This window comes from Tachyglossus aculeatus, chromosome X1 (genome assembly GCF_015852505.1).
Source record: "Tachyglossus aculeatus isolate mTacAcu1 chromosome X1, mTacAcu1.pri, whole genome shotgun sequence".
Lineage (NCBI taxonomy): Eukaryota > Metazoa > Chordata > Mammalia > Monotremata > Tachyglossidae > Tachyglossus > Tachyglossus aculeatus.
The window spans coordinates 135,507,145-135,527,744 of record NC_052101.1 but is presented as its reverse complement, the minus strand read 5'-3'; the positions used below and the strand labels follow the sequence as shown (position 1 = coordinate 135,527,744).

General features: G+C 53.1%; 1 protein-coding gene across 2 annotated transcripts in view; it reads left to right on the top strand.

Moving 5' to 3' along the window:
- The window catches only part of DOT1L (DOT1 like histone lysine methyltransferase), a 108,648-nt gene that overhangs the window by 79,305 nt on the left and 8,743 nt on the right, over positions 1–20,600 (top strand). For both annotated transcript variants that reach the window (XM_038772092.1, XM_038772091.1), the window contains exons 14-25: positions 212–446; positions 2,219–2,332; positions 4,835–4,926; positions 5,257–5,358; positions 7,981–8,118; positions 11,091–11,216; positions 11,581–12,065; positions 12,435–12,573; positions 14,495–14,641; positions 15,479–15,608; positions 16,396–17,009; positions 19,373–19,578. In XM_038772092.1, the coding sequence (XP_038628020.1) occupies positions 212–446; positions 2,219–2,332; positions 4,835–4,926; positions 5,257–5,358; positions 7,981–8,118; positions 11,091–11,216; positions 11,581–12,065; positions 12,435–12,573; positions 14,495–14,641; positions 15,479–15,608; positions 16,396–17,009; positions 19,373–19,578 (2,528 nt within the window). The remainder of the gene's footprint in view (positions 1–211; positions 447–2,218; positions 2,333–4,834; positions 4,927–5,256; positions 5,359–7,980; positions 8,119–11,090; positions 11,217–11,580; positions 12,066–12,434; positions 12,574–14,494; positions 14,642–15,478; positions 15,609–16,395; positions 17,010–19,372; positions 19,579–20,600) is intronic.

The window sequence follows — 20,600 nt, the reverse complement described above, 5'->3', positions numbered from 1 at the left end:
GGCGGTAGTAGGTGGTGGTGGGGGCGGTGGGCGAGGGAAGGGGGCCTGGCCTGGAGAGAAAAACATTCAAAATTCTTAAATGAAAACGGTGCAGGTCATTTCAGTGACCTGCATGGCAGTGTTTTGTTTCACTTGTCCCCTTTGTTCCCATCTAACTAGTCAACGTGCTATGTCTTTCCCCCACTCTCTTCTGTCTCCTCAATCTCTCTAGGATTCTGGTGCTGAAGAAGATAAAACTGGGGCAGCAACTATGAAAAAGCCATCTCCCTCCAAAGCACGCAAGAAAAAGTTAAGCAAGAAAGGAAGGAAGATGGCGGGCAGAAAGCGTGGGCGCCCCAAGAAAATGAACACTGCAAACACTGAGCGCAAGCCCAAGAAGAACCAAACTGCACTGGAGCTCCTACATGCTCAAACTGTGTCCCAGACAGCATCATCCTCTCCTCAGGGTAAGTCCTTGGACCTGAGGCTGGGTTGCAGGGGAGATGCAAGAGAAGCAGCGTGGCTTAGTGGAAAGAGCCCAGACTTGGAAGTCAGAGGTTGAGGGTTTTAATCCCGGCTCTGCCACTTGTCAGCTGCGTGACTTTGGGCAAGTCATTTCACTTATCTGTGCCTCGGTTACCTCATCTGTAAAATAGGGACTAAGACTTTGAGCCCCACGTGGGACAACCTGATTATCTCGTATCTACCCCAGTGCTTAGAACAGTGCTTGGAACATAGTAAGCGCTTAACAAATACCATTCATTCATTCAGTCGTATTTATTGAGCGCTTACTGTGTGCAGAGCACTGTACTAAGCGCTTGGGAAGTACAAGTTGGCAACATATAGAGGCGGTCCCTACCCAACAATGGGCTCACAGTCTAGAAGGGGGAGACAGACAACAAAACAAAACATATTAACAAAATAAAATAAAATACCATCATTATTATTATTATTATCATTATTCCCACAGGACACTTTGGGTTCTTGGATTCCATCCTCTTGAAAGGAATTGCGTGGGTCTGAACCAACTGAGGAGCAAAACGTCTCCGGGGCAGGGAGGAACGGATGGGTTTTTTGGGTCCAGAAACTATAAGTAGCCATAAATGTCAACTAAAAGCCCAGTATTTTTAAGGTTTTGTGGGAACCCTTGTTTTCTTGGACTTGGTCATTTTAGGGCACTGTCTCACCGTTTCCTTTCCTTCCTCCCACCCCCGCACACGTTTTCCCCCAAACAAATTTCACGTAGTCAAGTAGGGTTGATTTTTGTTATACACAAGCAGGGGAAGATGTTGGCTATTATTGTGGTGGGGCTTGTACAGTCCTTTCTATCTGACCTGAGAGTGTTACCGCCAAAGGCAAGATCCCAACTGTGATGGGTTGGGGTGGGGGGGCCGGCTGATACCGCGCAAAACGCTGACCAACAATCCACCCCTCCCTGAGTGTGCCGTTTTCTATTTTGTCTCACGTCTCTGTGAAAGCTCAACCCAGTTCTTGTGTCCATAGTGGCTTCCAGATCTCATTTCTTAGTACAGTGCTCTGCACACAGTAAGCACTCAATAAATACGATTGAATGAATTTCTCTGCCACCTTTGCAATGCATCGTTGGTGATTTGAGGCTGTTTGCCACATTGAGCCCCGGGCCAGATGATATATTGCCCCTTTCCTCGTATTTGTTTTCCCCCTGCCCTGAACTCCATTGGGGCCGTTTCAAGAAGATGGAATTTTGGTTGTCAGGCCCCCAGAAGTAATAATCATAATAATAATCATATTAGCTGTGTCTGTGTGCTGAGCACTGTACAAAGCGCTGGGGTAGATACAAGATAACCAGGGGAGATGAAATCCCTATCAATCAGTGATATTTATTGTGTGCAGAGCACTGTACCAAGCACTTGGGAGAGTACAGCTCAACAGTATAGCAGACACATTCCCTGCCCACAACAGGCTTACAGTCTAAAGAAGGAGCTTACGGTGCTCCCAGTTGAGTGGGGAGGGAGAACAGGTATTGAATTCCTGTTTTTCAGATGAGGAAATTGAGGCGTAGAGAACCAACCGTCATTCACTTAAGCTGGAAAATACTTCTGAGGGAGATGGTGACTTTGGGCAGTTGAACTGTCACTCCCAGTAAATCTTTAAAATGAAACAAACAGGGCAACTTTTTACCCTGGAGGGTTTAGATGCCGGGCTCTAGAATTTGATGAGAACTGTGTAAAACTGATGTATATTGTTTTTGTTTTCACAGATGCATACAAGTCACCTCATAGTCCATATTACCAACTACCTCCTAAAGTGCAACGGCATTCATCTAATCAGCTGTTGGTGACTCCCACCCCCCCTGCACTACAGAAGCTGCTAGGTAAAAATCTCTCTTCTTGTGCCTCAGGCCCCAGGCAGTTGGTGTTCATTCATTCGTATTTATTGAGTGCTTATTGTGTGCAGAGCACTGTACTAAGCGCTTGGGAAGAACAAGTTGGCAACATATAAAGACAGTCCCTACCCAACAACGGGCTCACAGTCTAGAAGACTGGTGTTGGCATTCCGCCGCACCCTTCAGTGGTTTTTCCATTCTGATTTGGTTTTTCCCCCTTACAAAGTGTCCATCTCTGTACAGATAGAGGAAAGCCTCAGGCATCTGCCTCTCTAGATGGAGGTGAGGCAGGGCATCCACTATGTGTAGAAGGCTTGGGTGGCTAGCAGATTAGAAAGGAGCCACGGATGAGATCAGGTCAGTCGATGAGCCCAACGAGCCCTAGTCTTTTGAGAGCCTGTCCCTCGGGGCCTCCAGGTGGTAGTTGCTCATTCGAGGCTCTTCGGGACACATGCGTCTGGTGCCCGGAATCAGGTCCCCCACTGGCAACGGTGGACGAGCTTCAGTCCCGCTGCCTCAGAACCAAGGCCATAGGGGAGGGAATTGGCTCTGGAGATCATGCTTTGCTCCACGCCACTGGTGCCCTTGGGTCCCCGCCGTTCGGGTCCTCACTGTGACATGAACTGCCTGGAGCCGATGAGAGGGTTTGGGGTCGGGGGTCAGCCTGGTTTCTGGGTGTCTGCCAACAAGCGCAGGTGCAGAAGAAGCCTGACAGGGAGGTGGACCCGGGATGGAGGCTGGGACCCCATGAGAGAGGCTGTGGGAGAGAGGGTAGTGTGGAGCCCTTTCGGCTAAGGAGGGGAGGTTTTTTAGTGAGTCTGGGAGAGGCCCAAGAGCTTGGGCCAGGTGGATTGGGTCCAGAGACCAGAGATCTTGGGGCCAGGGGAGAGGCTGGTTTTGGAGATTGGCAATTTGACAGGGATCCCACTGAGAAAATGTCAATGGGGGCGTGAAAATGGAGCGGTGCGGGACGTGATCGTTGAGGTCCACGGTCAAGCTGGATGTCAGTAGAGTTGAGCGGTGAGTGGAAGTGGGCCGCCTCGGGGTCAGTGGGGCCTCTACCCAGCTGCTGAAATCTCCAAGGACCAGTGATCGTGGGGCTGTTGAGAGTAGGGACTGCAGAAAGGCAGCAACTTTGCCCAGAAAGGGAGGGAGTCATGCCCTGGAAGGTGGTACCCAGCCGCAGCACGGAGTACAGTGGGTGGTTGAGGAGGTGTAGAGGTGGAGGACTGTCAGGCTCAGGGAAAGAAGAGGGAGAAATGAAAGGGGTGATGAAGAGTCAGCTACTTTGGAAAGGGTGGGGCCAGCCCCTTCCCCTTTCCCCACTAGTCAGGGCAGAGTGGGAAGAGGTGAGGTCCTCTTGGGAGCCAGCATCACAGGAGGAGGAGGAGGAGGAGGAGAGAGTGGGTGGGTGGGTGGGTGAGTGGGACGGAAGTGGGTCGAAGACGAGGCGGGGTTTTCTCCACCAGGGAGTGGGGGTCCCTAGGCCACGGCCTAACAGAGTTGTGAGGTTGGTAGCTGTGGGAAGGGACAGGCGGAAGGGTTCGGCCAGGAATGGGATGAGGTGTCAGCGGGCACCGCTGAGGATAGGTGGTTGGGAGGACAGCGGGGATGGGACGAGCAAACGGTCAGGTAGGAGAGGATGAGGTGGGGAGGAGTGACTTTCGGGATAGGTGGGGCTGCCACATCTCAGTATCTTTCCAACTGTTTAATTATGGTACTTGTTAAGCACTTTCTACGTGCCAAGCAGTGTTCTAAGCCCTAGGGAGGAAACAAGTTAATCTTTTGGGACACAGTCCCTGTCCCATGTGGGGCTCACAGTCTAAGTAGGAGGGGGTAGGATTTAATCCCCATTTTACAGATGAGGTAACTGAGGCACAGAGAAGTGAAGTGACTTGCCCAAAGTCACACAGCAGACAAGTGGCGTAGTGAGAAGCAGCATGGCATAGTGGATAGAGCATGGGACTGGGAGTCAGAAGGTTACAGGTCCTAATTCCGGCTTGTCTGCTGTGTGACCATGGGCAAGTCACTTCACTTCTCTGTGCCTCAGTTACCTCATCTGTAAAATGGGGATTAAGACTGTGAGCCCCACATGGGAGAACCTGATTACCTTGTATCTACCCCAGTGCTTAGAATAGTGCTTGGCACATAGTAAGTGCTTAATAAATACCATTATATTAAAAAAAAAAAGTGGAGGAGCTGCGATTAGAACCCAGGTCCTCTGACTCCCAGGCCAACGCTCTTTCTATTAGGCCACGCTGCTTATAGTCTTTTTTTTTAGGGGGATGGGGACAGGAGAGCTCAAAAGAGCAAAGAACATTTCCCTCAGGAGACCTACAGACCCGAGACACTTCAAAGTCAGTGGATGCCTGTCCCTCAAGGAGTGGCTTTCAATTCTTGTTCTTGACAAGTAGTTCTCATTGCTCCTAACCTTTGTTCCCTGAACGTTTTAAAAAATGAGTGTAAATCTCCCTTTAATTTATGTTACAGACTCCTTTAAGATTCAGTACATGCAATTCATGGCATACATGAAAACTCCTCAATATAAGGCGAACCTACAGCAGTTACTCGAGCAAGAAAAGGTGAGCCTGCCTCCTGGGGTGATTTGCTTTATGGTTTTCAGGGTTTTCTCCAGACTAGATCCTGACAAATGTGTGAAATTGATTACCAGGTGACTTCCAGGGGTTGGATCGGCGGTCGGGCCACCATTGGTATTGGGCCTTCCACCCCTGCCCAGAAGTACGAGGGCCCGGCACAACGCCCCTTCCCCCGCCCCAGCCCCACCGGACCAAAGCACGCCACCCCCCAGCCGCCAACGTCTGCGTCCCCACCGGGACCTGCTGCCATGAAGAAAGAGAGCCATTCATCCCCTTTCTTCCTGTACTCAACATTTTCCTTTTCTTCCTCCACAGGAAAAAAATGCCCAGCTGCTGGGCACTGCACAACAACTGTTCATCCATTGCCAGGCCCAGAAAGAGGAAATCAAACGACTGTTTCAGCAGAAACTCGATGAGGTACATCAGTCATTGTCATCATCATCATCATCAACGGGATTTATTGAGTGCTTACTGTGTGCAGAGCACTGAACTGAGCGTTTGGGAGAGTCCAATACAGCAGAGTTGGTAGACATGCCCCCTGCCCCCAAGGAGGCACTAGGGCTTGAGGGACATGCGTCAATATGAATGACTGCATGTGGTAGTGTGGGACCGGTCAGGGTAGCTGAAAGGGCACCTCCCTCGCAGATGCAGAGCAACAGCCACCGCAGCCCAGGACACGTTCATGGAAGTTCGCAAGTCTTCCTCCCCTTGGCTCAGTGGAAGGAGCCCGGGCTCTGGAGTCAGTGGTCATGGGTTCAAATCCCGGCTCCGCCACTTGTCAGCTGTGTGACTTCGGGCAAGTCACTTCACTTCTCTGGGCCTCAGTTACCTCATCTGTAAAATGGGGATTGACTGTGAGCCCCCCGTGGGACAACCTGATCACCTTGTATCCCCCCCCAGCGCTTAGAACAGTGCTTTGCACATAGTGCTTAACAAATGCCATCATTATTATTATCCAGTGCTTAGAACAGTGCTTTGCACATAGTAAGCGCTTAATAAATGCCATCATCATTATTATAATTATTGTTATTCCCTCCTGTATCTCCCACCTGCTAACTGGGGGTGGCAGTCAAAGCTCCGTTCTCACTCCCAATCCATCGGTGGAATTTATGGAGCACTTCCTGCGTGCAGAGATCACGAGCAACTAAGCACTTGGGAAAGTCCGACGTAACAAGTGTTGGTGGACACATTCCCCGCCCATAAGGAGCTTACAGTCTAGAGGGGGACTCCCCTAGGCTTCTCCCTCAGTCCTCATCAGTCCCGCTGGCTTCACCTACCACCTCTAAGCAGCTGGCTCCCAACTCTACCTCTGTGGCCCCGACTTCTCTCCTTCGCAGTCTCACATTTCCTCCTGCCTCCGGGACCTAGCTCCGCAGCGCTCCCCCAATACCTCAAGCTCACTGTGTCCCGAGCTGAACTCCCTCCTTGTCTTCCCTCCCCGCCCCAAATCCTCTCCTCCTTCTAACTTTTCCATCACAGCCAATCGACGGCACCATCACCCTCCGTGTCTCTGAAGCCCGCTGCCTTGATGTCATCCTTGATTCCTCCCTCTTCTAACCCCTCTGTCTGGTTGGTCAACTGATCCGGTTGCTTCTTCCTCCACCCCCTTTATAGAATCCATCCCTTCCTCTCCACCCCAGCAGCCACCATCCTGGTCCAGACCCTCGTCCTTGCCTGGCTTGCCAACGCCATCAACCTCTTCCCGGGAGTTCCTTCCCTCTCCCCGCCTCCAGCTTCTCTCCTCTCCGGACCTGCTGCTCCGCGCTCGGATCATCTCTCGGATCGTCCGCTCTCCTTCCAAGCTGCCAGTGGTTACCGATTCCTCTCCGCATCAGACAGAAGAGGCCACCTCCCTGTCCCACCGCTGCTGCCCCATCAGTGCTCGTCCCACTTACCTGTCCACTCTCTGCTCCACTCTCCCGCTTTCCAGTCCGCCGCAGCCAACTGGCTCCCTGTGGCTCGTTCCCGGACCCTGGCTCACTACCCTTCTGCCTTCCTGGAACTTCCTCCCCCTTCACACCACCTGGACCTCAGCTGTCCCCGACTTCAGAGCCCTTCAGGAAAACCCACCTCCTCCAGGAGGCTTTCCCTGTTTTGTCTCTCTTCCCCCGGCCCGTCCTCCCCCCGGCCCCCACCCCCAAAGTTACTTCCTCCCAACTATCGCTTTTGTGCTCAGCCTCCAGTTGCACTTTTGTCCCTACAGATTTATGTATGAAGCTACTTATGCACTTTTTCTCATCTGCAAGATACTCCATGTCCATCTACGCTGTTAGATTTGAAGCTCTTTTGTGGACAAGAATCGTTGCTCCTCCATCTATTGTTCTTTCAGTCATCGATCAATCAGTGGCACTGATTGAACGCTAGCTCTGGGCGGGCCACTGTACTGAGCACCTGGGAGAGTACAGTACTCCCCGATGCTTAGTGCCGCGTCCTCTGCCTACAGAAGGCACTCAACAAATGCCACCAGTGGAGTTGACACCGTTAGATTTGGCCAGGAGGAGGTCATTGGTGACCTTGGAGGGTTTGATGGAGTGGATGGGGATGGAAATGGGATTGTAGAGCATCAAGGAGGGAGTGGGAAGGGAGGAAGCGGAGGCAGTAGGTATAGACATACCTGTTTGAGGAGTGGGGTGGGGCCGTAGGGTCCAGTGGGGGAGTTTATTTTTGTTTTGTTTTTGTTATTTTTTTAAGCAATGGACAGATCTGCGTGTATTTGAAAGCTAAGGAGACGGCACCCTCAAAGTGCGAGCAAGGCTGGAGATGGGAAGAAAGGAGAACGGGGGGGGGCGAGTGTTGCTAGAAGGCAGGGGGACTGGAAGCCCCCAGTTAGGCCGGGAGCTTCAGCTCCAGGTTTCCGAATTGGGGCGGGCCAGGAATGGTTTGCAGGCTCCAGAGGGTCATAGCGAGGCTGATGTTGTTTCCATTCTCCCCATGCAAGTCACCTCCTCTTCTGAGGTGCTATGTTAATCACCTCTGCCAAGTGCTCATTGGCCTCACTGCTTCATCGTACTGATTGATTTCATTTCTTCATTCCTCTAGTTGGGAGTTAAGGCACTGACTTACAATGACCTGATTCAAGCTCAGAAAGAGATCTCCGCTCATAACCAGCAGCTAAAGGAACAAACCAAACAGCTAGAGAAAGAGAACAGTGAACTCAGGAACCAGAGCTTACAGCTGGTATGTACCTTGCTTCCCTCCGGTTCCAAATCTGCCTAATTTTGCCTACTTGGCTGCTTTTAGAGAAGCAGGGTAGCAGCCTAGCGGAAGGAGCCTGGGGCTGGAAATCAGGAGACCTGGGTTCTCCTCCTAGCTGCACCACTTGCCTGCTGCGGGACCTTGGGCAAGTCGCTTGATTTCTCTGGGCCTCAATTCCCTCTTTAAAATAGGGATAAAATACCTGCTGGCCCTCCCTCGGAACCTGTGAGGCCCATGTGGGACAGGGGCTGTGTCTGATCTGTGTCAACCCCAGCGCTTAGTTCAGTGTTTGGCCCTTTGTAAGCATTTGACAAATGCCTCTGTTAGTATCGTCGTCAATTCATTATGCTTAGGATTATTCTTACTAGTCCAGTGCTCTCACTGTTGCTGTAGAATGAAAAGCAAGCAGAAATCTGATTTGCCTGTTAGACTTGAGAAAAACTGAGTGCCACACTTTTGCAGGGCAGAGTTCCATCGACTGGGGGCTTGGCCATGGTGTGGGACCCAGGGGCTTTTATTTTCTCTCAGATTTCACATCATTTTTCTGTTTGCATTTGTAAGGATTTGTAGGTCTGTCTCCCTCGTTGGAGTGTACACTCCTTGTGCCTAGGGGACGGACCACTTCTTTGTTTTGTACTTCCTGAGCACTGTAGCGCAGTACACTGCATCGGGTGAGTGCTCAATCCTACTCTGCCCCCCACGGACTGGTAATGCCTGCCAATGCCTGCCGTTACCCAGGACCAAAGGAGAGCCCCAGTTATTCAGGGGCTGATGATCCATTTTCCTTGCCTCAGGGCCTCATTAAATGATGGCACAGCAGGGGAAGAGGGGGGAAGAGGTGACGCTGGAACACCAACGCAGCTAATTGGCTGGATCAGACCGCTGTCCCCGTTCCAATGATGCTCTCCTTTTAGAACCCCACTTACTCCTCCAGTTTTCGCCCCCATCTCCCTTCTACCATTCGTCTCCAAACTCTTTGAGCGATTTGTCTACACCCCACAGTCCCAAATTCCTCTCCTCCAATTCTCTCCTTGAGCCCCTCCGATCTGGCTTCCCCTCCCTTCACAGAAACTGCCCTAACTAAGGCCACCGGTGATCTCTTTCTTGCCAAATCCAATGGCTTTATACTCCATCCTAATCCTCCTCCACCTCTCAGCTGCCTTAGACACTGTCAGCCACCCCCTCCTCCTGGAAACATTATCCAGCCTCGACTTCACTGACACTGTCCTCTCCTGGTTCTCCTATCTCTCTGGCCGCTCCTTCTCATTTCTTTCATTGGCTGCTTCTCTGTTTCCCATCCCCTTACTGTGGGAGTCCTTCAAGGCTCAGTCTGGGTCCCCTTCTATTCTCCATCTAAACCCATTCCCTTGGAGAACTCATTCACTCCCATGGCTTCAACCACCATCTCTATGCAGATGATTCCCAAATCTACATCTCCGAGCCCTTATCTCGTTCCCTCACTGCAGTCTCACATTTCCTCCTGCCTTCAGGACATCTCTACTTGGGTGTTCTGCTGTCACCTCAAACTTAACGTGTCGAAACGGTGGGGTGGGGGGTGTGTGTGTGTGTGTGTGTGTGTGTGTGTGCGCACATGCAAGGGGTGTGCGCAACTTGCTCACTGAGCCTTGCTCTCGCCTCCCTCCCCATTGACCTCTTGCTTGCACCCTCCTCTCCCTCTTGCCTGGAACTCTCTCCCCGTCACATCCAACAGACCACCGTGCTCCCCACCTTCAGGGCCCTTCTGATATCATCTGTTGCTCCTGACAAGAGACCTTACTGTCACCTCCTGTGGAGCCCTGAGCAGGGCACCAGGGAAACTCAGAGCGTCCAGTGCAATGGAGTTGGAAGACATGATCCCTGCCCACAAAAAACTTACCTCCTTCCCTTCCCCACAGCACCTGTATATATGTATATATGTTTGTACATATTTATTACTCTATTTATTTTACTTGTACATATCTATTCTATTTATTTTATTTTGTTAATATGTTTGGAATTGTTCTCTGTCTCCCCCTTCTAGACTGTGATCCCACTGTTGGGTAGGGACTGTTTCTATATGTTGCCAATTTGTACTTCCCAAGTGCTTAGTACAGTGCTCTGCACACAGTAAGCGCTCAATAAATACGATTGATTGATTACAGTCTAGTGGGGGAGACAGGACACAAAAAGAAAGTTCAGATCCGGCAGGTGGGGTGGGTATGGGTGGCTTGGTAGCTATGGTGGTCTTCGCCACTCCTGTAGGCTAGTTTGGAGTTTTCCTGCTGGGTCAGTCCACCTCGTGGAGCATCCTGAGTGCTTCTGTGGCCAGACCCCCCCCCCACCCCCCTGGGTGGCAACAGCCCCAGGAGGCGGAACCAGGCCACAGAACCTGGCTTTCTCAATTCTCAGAGCTGCCCAGCAGCAGGGTGGCCCAGGCAACAGGCAGCTGTAATGGAAGGCGGCCGTCACCGTCACAGAACCGTTGCCTGCCTGGAGACTCGTAGCTGGGAACCATTTAGGCTCGCTGCCCGAACGACCTAAGCGGGAAGCATGTTTGTGTAGCTGGTTTTGGAGGGGTCCGTGTCCATTTTCCCACTGTCCCCTCAGCTCCGTCAAGGGTTTGCCAGCCAGGCACTTAGCCTGCTGACAGGTCACTGGTGCCCTTTGGAGGGGAGCGGCCATGTGTTTCACCTCCTTTGGTCGCCCCTAAGGCCTTAGCGCTGGGTGTCACCCGCCATCAGGCACTCAGGGCCAATACCACTCCTCCAACCCGATTAGCTGGTAAGGTATTACAGTACAGTAAGCGCTTAACAAATACCCTTATTATTTACCAAAAAAAAAAAAATTAGCATGGGTGAAGCACCGACTGAATCCTCTTGACATCCCAGCCCAGATGAATCGACCCTGGGCGTGGGATCCTGCTCCTCGGCTTGGTTGGGCTTGTTCTCCTGATTCCTCTCTAAATGCTCTTGCAGCTTAAGGCTCGATGCGAAGAGCTGAAGCTGGATTGGTCCACCCTGTCGCTGGAGAATTTACTGAAGGAGAAGCAGGCCCTGAAGAATCAAATTTCAGAGAAACAGAAGCATTGTTTGGAGTTGCAGGTAAGGAGGAGCCTGAAAAGCATGGGATCTCAACCGCCCCCAGAGAGGGGACCCCTCTTTCTTTCCCCCATGTCGGGAATCCCGGTCTGCACCCGTCATGTCGGCTGTTTTCCTAGCCCGGGGCCTCTCTCCCTTGCCAGAGGCCGAAGCGGTGGCCGAGCGACGCGGTCGACCGAAGGAGGTGGGGCTGTGGGGACGGACGGCTGAGGTCTGCCGACTTGGTGGGGATGCCGCCTCCCCACAGGGGTGTTGCTTCCCTTCTGCCCAGCCAGGGAAAGAGCCATCTCCTGCGAGGGGTAAAAATCCAGTGTCTCAATGTTGTCTTTCCTTCCTGTGTTCCGGCATCCCCCCGTTGGTTTTAAAGATCAGCATCGTGGAGCTGGAGAAGAGTCAAAGGCAGCAGGAGCTGTTGCAGCTCAAGTCCTACATGCCGGCTGACGAGACACCGTCGGTTCACTTGCGCCACAAAAGCCATTTAAACCGGGAGCTCGAACCCGATCCCAGCCGATTCCAGCTTGAGCTCGAGTGCGCCAAGTTCTCTCTGCCCCACATCAATGGCATGAGCCCCGAACTGTCCATGAACGGCCATGCGGCTCCCTACGAAATTCCCAGCGCGCTGAGCCGACCCTCTTCCAAGCAGAACACCCCTCAGTACCTGACCTCCCACCTGGACCAAGAAATCGTGCCCTGCACTCCTAACCACAACAGCAGGCAGAAGGCGGACCGAGTGGCCAGTTTATCCATCCCCGACTACACCCGGTTTTCCCCGGCCAAGATAGCCCTACGGAGACACTTGAATCAGGATCATGCAGCCACTGGGAAAGCCCCAGCTAGTGACCTGCACCAGAGGTGAGAGTGGGGAAATAGGAACTGTTGACAAGAGGGTTTGGAAGCAGGTGGAGGGGTGTGTTGTTGGAGGATTGAGAGCTTGGGAGTCGTGGAAATCACAGGAATCAACTTATGGATGAGAACAGTGACAATGATGCGGGCAGGGAATGTGGCTGCCAACTCCGTTCTGTTGTTGTCTCCCAAGTGCATAGTCCAGTGCTCTGTGATCAGTAAACACATTGATGATGATGATGATGACGATTGAAAAAAATGCAACAGAGAGGAGATTTTGGTGGGATGATCAGGGAGCCGGGCATTCTGCTTCTGGAGACTGTGTGGCTCATTGGGAGGGTTCAACAAAGACTGAAACTTGACGTATCTTTATTCCAGAGCTGAGCACGCCAAAGAGAATGGCCTTTCATATCAGAGCCCCGGGGTTTCAAACGGCATAAAGCTGAGTCCTCAGCACGTTCGGCCTTCTTCTCCTTCTGCTTTACAGATTGCAGCGGGAGAGAAGAACACTGAGAAGGTGAGAGGAGGGGGTCCCGAATGGGCTTTATTTCCGCGCCTAGTAGATCTTTTAGACTGTGAGCCCACTGTTGGGTAGGCACTGTCTCTATATGTTGCCAACTTGTACTGCCCAAGCGCTTAGTACAGTGCTCTGCACACAGTAAGCGCTCAATAAATACGATTGATTGATTGATCGTGGGCGTCGATGTCCGATACCTTATGCAAACGTGCAGACAGCCTGCCGTTTGCTCGTGCATCTGCCCCCGGGGCAACCACCAAATGGGTCCTAGCTGGAGGAAGGGGATGGTGGTTTGGGGGGGGGGGAGCGGGTGTGTGTGTGTCTCCCGGGCCCTGGGGAAGCAACCCAGGTGCTTTTCACCCACGAGGAGGCCCCGGCGAAAACGGTGACGGTGTAAGTGTTCACTGTAGAGGTGCTATGTTTGGCCTCAGATGCTGGACCCATGGAGCTTTAAGTCCGTCCTTTGCTCCTCTCATTTTCAGAGTGGAGGGAGCGCAATCCCACATTGTGCAGCCAACGTGCCAATCTTTCTCTCCCCTTTTTCTTTTTTTTCTTTTAATGGGTTTTGTTAAACACTTTCTGTGTACCTGGCACTGTACTAAGTGCCAGGGTAGATACCAGAAAATCGGGTCTGAAACAGTCCATGTCCCACATAGGGCTCACAGTCTTAATCGCCATTCTACAGATGAGGGAACCGAGGTCCAGAAAAATGAAGTGATTTGCCCAAGGTCATAGAGCAGACAAGTGGCAGAACCGGGTTGAGAACCCAGGTTCAGGTTCTTTCCACTACACCACACTCCCTCTCCCTCTTAAATGGAGTTTCTTTCAGCTCTGCCTCCCCCACTAGAGTCTAAGCTCCCTGAGGGTAGGAATCAGCTCTGCTTACTCTGTTGTGCTCTCCCAAAAGCCCTGCCTTTCCTCAACCCAGCCAGGCCCAGCCTGTGTGCCTCCCCCTCTTCCCACTCCAGCTCAGTTCTGGCCACATGCTGGCAGAGCTGGGGAGGAAGGGCCTCACCCTAGCATGGCTGGGGAAGAGCGAGCAGTTAATTGGAGTCTGCAGTTCTTCCATTTGACCGGTGGATTGAGTGTTTAGGTGAGTGGAGCGGTAGGAGTCCTGGGTTTGGCCCTCACTTCTGCCCCTGGCTTTCTGCTGATCTCGGGCATGGCTCTGAACCATTCTGGGCCTGTTTCCCCTCAGGGAAATAGAGCTGTTCCCTACCCTCTGCCTCCCTCCAGAGAGTGTTCCTTAGGTTTTATTCAAAAGGCTCCTGGAGGCCTCGGAGGGGGCCCTTGGCCAACGAACGGTTTCTGGTAGTTCGAGTGTCGGCAGGAGGGGAGAGGGATGGTGATAGGTTGGGAGGGTCCCGTCAACCATGCCCTTTTCCGTTGCCGAGACCAATTGGAGCCGGGCTCTCTGACTCTGTGGCTCTCACTGTGGGGGCCGGGGGTGGCTAAGAGTCTCTCGGGATCCATAAAGCATCGCCCCTGAAAAGCAGCTCCCCATCCTCTGCGGTCCAGGAAGGTGGGTGGGAAAACAAGGCCAAAGAAACCCATTTCCCTTTCATCGCCACTTATACCGCTTTGTTTTTTTCCATACCGCCTTCTCCCTGGCTGGAAGGTGGCTAGACCTTTCCTGTGGCGCTGATGTGGGAGCCTGTCAGGATGGCAGGATCGGTGCCGCCTACTCTCCTGGGGCGACCACAGACCCTCACACCCTCATCCCAGACCTCCTGGTTTCCCAACCCATGAAGGGCCTTGAGCTCTTTAGCCCTGACTGGACTCGTCTCTTAGAAGTGCCGTTTTGCTCCTCGAGGTGGTTCTTGGTTGTGCCTTATGAACCGAGTGGACCGTATGATCTCAGGATTGCCTGAAAAGGAGCCTTGGGTTCTTAAGTGGTCTTCAGTGCTTGTTTGTTTTTCAGGTTTTGAAAGAAAGAGCCTATGCCAGCAATGGAGAAACGATCACCAGCTTACCCATCAGTATTCCTCTCAGCACAGTGCAACCCAATAAACTCCCTGTTAGTATCCCACTGTCCAGTGTAGTCCTGCCCAGCCGGGTTGAGAAGGTGGTGAGTAAAGGATTGTCAGATGTTTTTTAATCCTTTAAAGAAAGCCGGCCCCGGAACAGGTTGAGGGAGGACAAAGACTCAGTGCTCTTGGCCTGGAGCCCATGGGGCTTTCACAAGTGTCCGGTGGATGTTGGATGGAAGTGGGTTTCCTGGGGAGTATGGGGAGAAACTTTGGCCCAATTGGAGCCCAACTTTTGCCCTTGAAAACAAGCCACCCCCGTGGCCCCAGGCTAACAGCTGTACCTCGGTGGTAGCCTTTGCTGTGGGGCCTGCTCCACCAAGGGCTGACTACTGGCCAGCAACTGGCCCGGGAGGAGAAACTGCACCTAGCATGGAAGAGCCATTTCTTCGGGCTCCTTGCGATGAGGTTTATGCTGGGTGGGCCCGCCTCCAACCCCCGCGACCCTGGGCTGGCAGTGTTCATGGTGCCTGTCCTTTCGCTCCAAGGGCAGAGAATCACGGGGCCAAGAACAGGCTCCTGCCTCCTGGCTCGGGTTGACATGGAGGTGGTCATTCATCTGTGCGTCCGCTCTGGGGAAGGGGTTTGCTGAGGGGTGAGGGGACCGTCAGTGTGGGGTTCTTGGAACCGTTCCTGTCACAGGGGACTCTGTCTGTGTGCTGTGTCTCCCCATCCGACCCGTGGTCTGTCCCCCTGTCCCCCGAAGCCGGCCAGGCTTTTGAGCAGGTGACCAGCAGGATGATTCAGCTAAGTTTGGCGTGCATTTGGCTTCAGGCTCCGGTTTGGTGCTGATTCAGCGGACTGCTGCGATGGTCAGGCGTGGTTGGCGGTTGGCCGGTTGATTTATATTGTAAAACGGATCCCTCTTCTTTCCATAGAGAAGCACACCTAGTCCAGTTCATCAGACTCGAGACTCTACTTCAACACTTGAAAAACAGTTTGGTGCTAATTCCTATAATGGTCTAAGCAGTGCTACTGGAACCAAGCCCTTTGCTTCGGCTACCTCAGGTAACACTCCTCCTCTCGGCCCAGCTGCTCTCTGGGGCCTCACGGTCTGTGGGTTGTGTGCCGGAGGGTCCGCCTTTTGGGGCGGAGGGTGTCGTGTTCTGCCCCAGCTACTCCAGCTCGATGACACCCCCTGCCCCGGATCCAACAGGCCCCGAGTAGTGGCTCTTAAGTCCAGAAAGAGATGTTTCCCGGAATGCCTTTCTGTTGCCTGCCTCTCCCTCTCCTTCTCACCTGCTTTGATCCTGCCTTCTCTGAGGCGCACCCAGCCTGTCTCCCCTCAGGAGCCAGGGTTCAGGTGTTGGGTGCAAGCCTGGGTTTCCTGCCATTCTCCTTCTCTCTCTAGCTTCGAGGGTATTTTGGTTAATCGTGGAAGCATAAGCACACCTGGCTCTCACTTGCTGGATGATTAGAAAAGCTGGGACGATCTCCAAGCCATTCCTTCTGGAGATTTGACCAGTTTAGGCTACAGCTATCCCTATTCCTTGACCGTAGCCTGAGTCCCAGGTGACAGTTGTTTCATGAGGGGGGGTACTCTCTATGTGTGTGTGTGTGTGTGTGCGTGTGTGCACGTGTGTGCGTGCGCGCCTGTGTGTAGAGGGGTGAGGGGAGCAGGGAGGGGCTAGGCTTCTTCCAGTTGTCGAGAAGAGTGAGCTGTCAATCAATGTCTTTCCTCCTGATTTCCTCACCACTGCCGCCGCCCGCAAGCTAACCCCAGCCCCCAGAAGTGAAGTTATATTTCAGGTCTACAGTGGCTTCATTGAGCAATGATCTCCCCCCCTCTCGACAGGTTTTTCTTATTCTGGCTCGGTGGCAGTCGGGGGAACTGTTTCCAGCAGCCCGGCCCAGCTTAACCACGTCGTTGAGCAGACTGCTCTGGATGACCCGTCCAATTCGGGGAGTCTGTTCAACGCAGTAGGCTCCCGGAGCTCCACCCCACAACATCCTTCTTTGCTCATGATGCAGTGCCGGAATTCTGGTCCGAACTCCCCCGCCCACCAGCACCCGTTGAGCCCCCGGCTCCCCGGGGCCGCCCAGGGGCTGCCTGGGGCGGCCCAGCATGCAGATGCTCAGAAGATGTTCACTGAGGGCCACATGGGAGACCTGCAGTCTGATTGGGGCTTTTCTGATCCCGAGAGTGAAGCCAAGAGAAGAATTATCTTTACCATCTCTACAAATGCAGGAAACCTAAAACAGTCTCCTTCCAACAAGCACAGTCCCCTAACGGCAAGCATCCGAACGGACTGTGGGCCAGCCTATATGCAGGACGGCAAGAAGAGAGGGAGGAGGAAGCGGTCTTCCAGCGGGCACCCCAGCGGGCTGTCTCCCAAACGCAAACCCTTACCATCCGTGGCGGGACTCTTTACTCCGTCGTCAGGCTCGCCCCTCAACATCAACTCTATGGTAAGATAGAGAATGCGCTTCCCTTCTCCACTCAGTCCCACTGGAGAGCGGTCTAAACTCCGTGGCCGTCTTCCTTCCTCTCCAGGCACCCCCTGCCCCCCACCATTCTCCTTTCCTTCGTTTGCTGTGATAGCACTCAGCTGATCCTGGGCTTTGACTGAGCAGTCTCTAGTCAAGCCAGGAACCCCAGATTCCTGTTGAATCATTCCCGGCAGAGGGAAGGCAACGGTCCTCATTGGGTGCCCACCGCAGACAATCCAAATGAGGGTGTCGGCCTCATACCAGAACTCTGGGGCCCTCCGTATCCCTGAGCCCTAGTAGAGCTTGGGCGGTCCAGGGGAGAGGAAGCCAGTGTGACACAGGCCGTGGGGGGTGAAGATGGGACAGAATAACTCCAGGGGCCTGGCCGAGTATCTCGGGCGGACCCACTGCTGCCCCAAACTTGCAGGAAGTTTCCTTACCCAGTCTGACGGGGCGAGCTGGCCAGGAGGGCGCTTAGGGATGGACCAGTAGGTGTCAGCTGGGGCTCAGGCCAGAGGGTGAGGTGGGACTGGGGGAGGCAGGGGCAGCCCCGCCCCAGGCCTTTGGGCAGTGGCACTGGGATTCACCCCTGCTCTTCAGTCATCGTCCATTCATTCATTCAGTCAGTCATATTTATTGAGCGCTTACTGTGTGCAGAGCACTGTACTAAACGCTTGGGAAGTACAAATCGGCAACATATAGAGACGGTCCGTACCCAACAGTGGGCTCACAGTCTAGAAGGGGGAGACAGACAACAAAACAAAACAAAGAGACAGGCGTCAATACCATCAGAATAAATAGAATTATAGCTATATGCACATCATTAATAGAGTAATAAATATGTACAAATATATACAAGTGCTGTGGGGAAGGGGGTAGGGCAGAAGCCGGGGGGGGGGGGGGGGGGGACGATGGTGAGGGAGGGAGGAGGAGGAGAGGAAAAGGGGGGGACTCAGTCTGGGAAGGCCTCCTGGAGGTGGTGGAGGTGGTGAGCTCTCAGTAGGGCATTGAAGGGAGGACTGTGAGCCCGTTGTTGGGTAGGGACTGTCTCTATATGTTGCTGACTTGTACTTTCCCAGTGCTTAGTACAGTGCTCTGCACACAGTAAGCGCTCAATAAATGTGATTGAATGGATGAATGAATGAATGAAAGGGCGGATCTTGGCGATGTTGTGGAGGTAAGACCGGCAGGTTTTGGTTCCGAATTGGTTGTGTGGGGTGAATGAGAGAGCGGAGTCAAAGGTGACGCCAAGGTTGGAACGTGACCTCCTGCTAATCTTAGACCTGGCCCTGAATCTGCAGCCTGGCCCCAGTTGACCCACAACTTCCATGAGGGGAGCCAAGGGGCAGGACGGATTCAGGGTGGGAGCTGTGGCTCTGGGCGGTAGGGTCTTCATAAAAGTTGACAAGGTGCCTTATGTCAAGCCTTCTTCCACCTGCACCCTGGATACCCGGTGGAATTCAATCTGAAATCAGTCAGAAGTGGAGGCAGGAGACTGGAAGGTGTCTCGTGGTGGTTCCCAAAGGCCATCCCGTTCTCCTAGGCAATAGCTGCAAGCTGAGAATCCCAGAACGCTTTGCTACAGGAAACAGAAATGGCTGCATAGGTGCTTTAGTAATCTGCTTCTGAAACTCACGGGCCATAGATATCTGCACGGGGCAAAAGTGTTGGCCGGCTGCGGGAAGTGTACCGAACCCATCTGGGTTCACAGTTGTGCTGCCACCTTCCTCCAGAGCCAGCTGGTTTGGGGGCTTCTGGATTTTAATCCTGTTGACCTCAGCTCCACCCAGGAGGAAGGTCGTTCCAGAGATCGTGCAGATTTAACTCTTTTGGCTACCAGGTGGCATCAGGAGTTTTCTTCCCTCGCGATTGACAGCTCTTAGCCAGAGGGACCAGGGGCTCCGGGGACCCTCTTCCGCCATCCAGACCGCTGAGAATGGATAGGGTGGGTAGGGGCGGGCTGGGGAAAGGGAGAGCCTGTGAGAACTTGAGCCGAGTTGGAATTTTCAACAGAAGTTCCATATCCCCAAGAGCCGCCTGTCCCTCCCAGACATCTGTTTGGGCTCACTACTCCTTTGGGCCCTGGCGATACCACCGCCTCCTCTTCCTTTTCTTCCTTCTCCGCACTTCCTCGGCCAATGCGGTTGCTCATCCAATGCTTTGAGTGGCCTTTGAAGGATCAGATGCCAGCAGTGTGATGCTCTTGGCAAGAGAGCTTTCAGGTTAATACACAAAATCCTGAAATGACAACTCAGTGAACCCTCTGTGTTGGCATAATTGGCATGAATCATATGTTTAATTTGGTGTTTTGGGACTTTTTTTTTCCCCTTTTGATTCTTCAGGTCAATAACATTAATCAGCCTTTAGAGATCACAGCCATTTCCTCCCCGGAAAACTCCCTGAAGAATTCTCCTGTTCCCTACCAGGACAACGACCAACCGCCGGTGCTGAAAAAGGAGAAGCCGCTCATCCAGACCAATGGGATTTACTATTCCCCGCTCACATCTGATGAAGAGCAGGGATATGAAGATGAGCGCAACAGCACCAGGTGAGTGGTGGAGGCTGGGCAGTGAGCGGCCCTGACCCCACTGTGGCCATGTTTTCCGTGAGGGCTCTGCAACAGTGCTAAGCGCTTAGTACAGTGCTCTGCACACAGTAAGCGCTCAATAAATACGATTGATGATGAACCTGCACACAGATCTGCTCCGTTGCGCCAGAGGATGGCACCCTTAGACCTAACAGCGATGGGACGGGCGCACTGCTTTGTCAGCCTGGTTTCTGTGCTTCGGAGAATGGCGCCGACCGTTTTGACAGTTGGCAGAGTTGCAAAAGCAGTTCCCACGTTGAGAAGCAGTGGGGGTGGCCTCGTGGAAAGAGCCAGGAGGCCCGGACTCTCAGCCCGGTGCCGTCGCTTCCCTGTCGTGGGACCTTGGGCGAGTCGCTTTGCTTCTCCCGACCTGTTTTCTTCTTAGGACCTAGGTGGGGGCGAGAATGAGAGCCCTGTTCTCTCTCTTTCCCCTTAGACTGTGAGCTCTGTGTAGGAAATGGGGGTGGGGACGGGACCTTATTTTGCACCTACCCCGGTTCTGAGCACAGTGCTCAGCTTATAGTAAGCACTTAACAAACCCCACAGTTATGGCGGCGATAGGTTTTTGAGAGGTACTAGCCAAAGGTGGATGGGAGCTTAGGCCCAGGGGCCCTGGCCAAAATCACTGCTTGGTGAAAGCATTTCCCAGCTCTAAGGCTCTAGCTGTATGAGGCTAGTCTCCCCTCCCTTCTGGACCTCTCGACGCTTTCTGGCCTTGCCTTGCTGTCCGTGAAACCCACAGGAGATGTCCGGGTGCCTTCAGTTCACAGCATGATGTTGGTGCCTGACTCCAAAGTGAATGAATTATTCCCGAGCGTGGGGGAGAAGCCCCAGCAGAAAGAACTTGAACATTTGGGTTTCCGGGCCCCAACGACGCCTTATTCTTGCCTTCTAGCAAGGTCTAGGCACTGGAAACCATGGGGCAGCAGGGTGACCCAGGAGCATGCTCCTCTTCATTCTCTAGGTCAGTATGAAGGAACTGG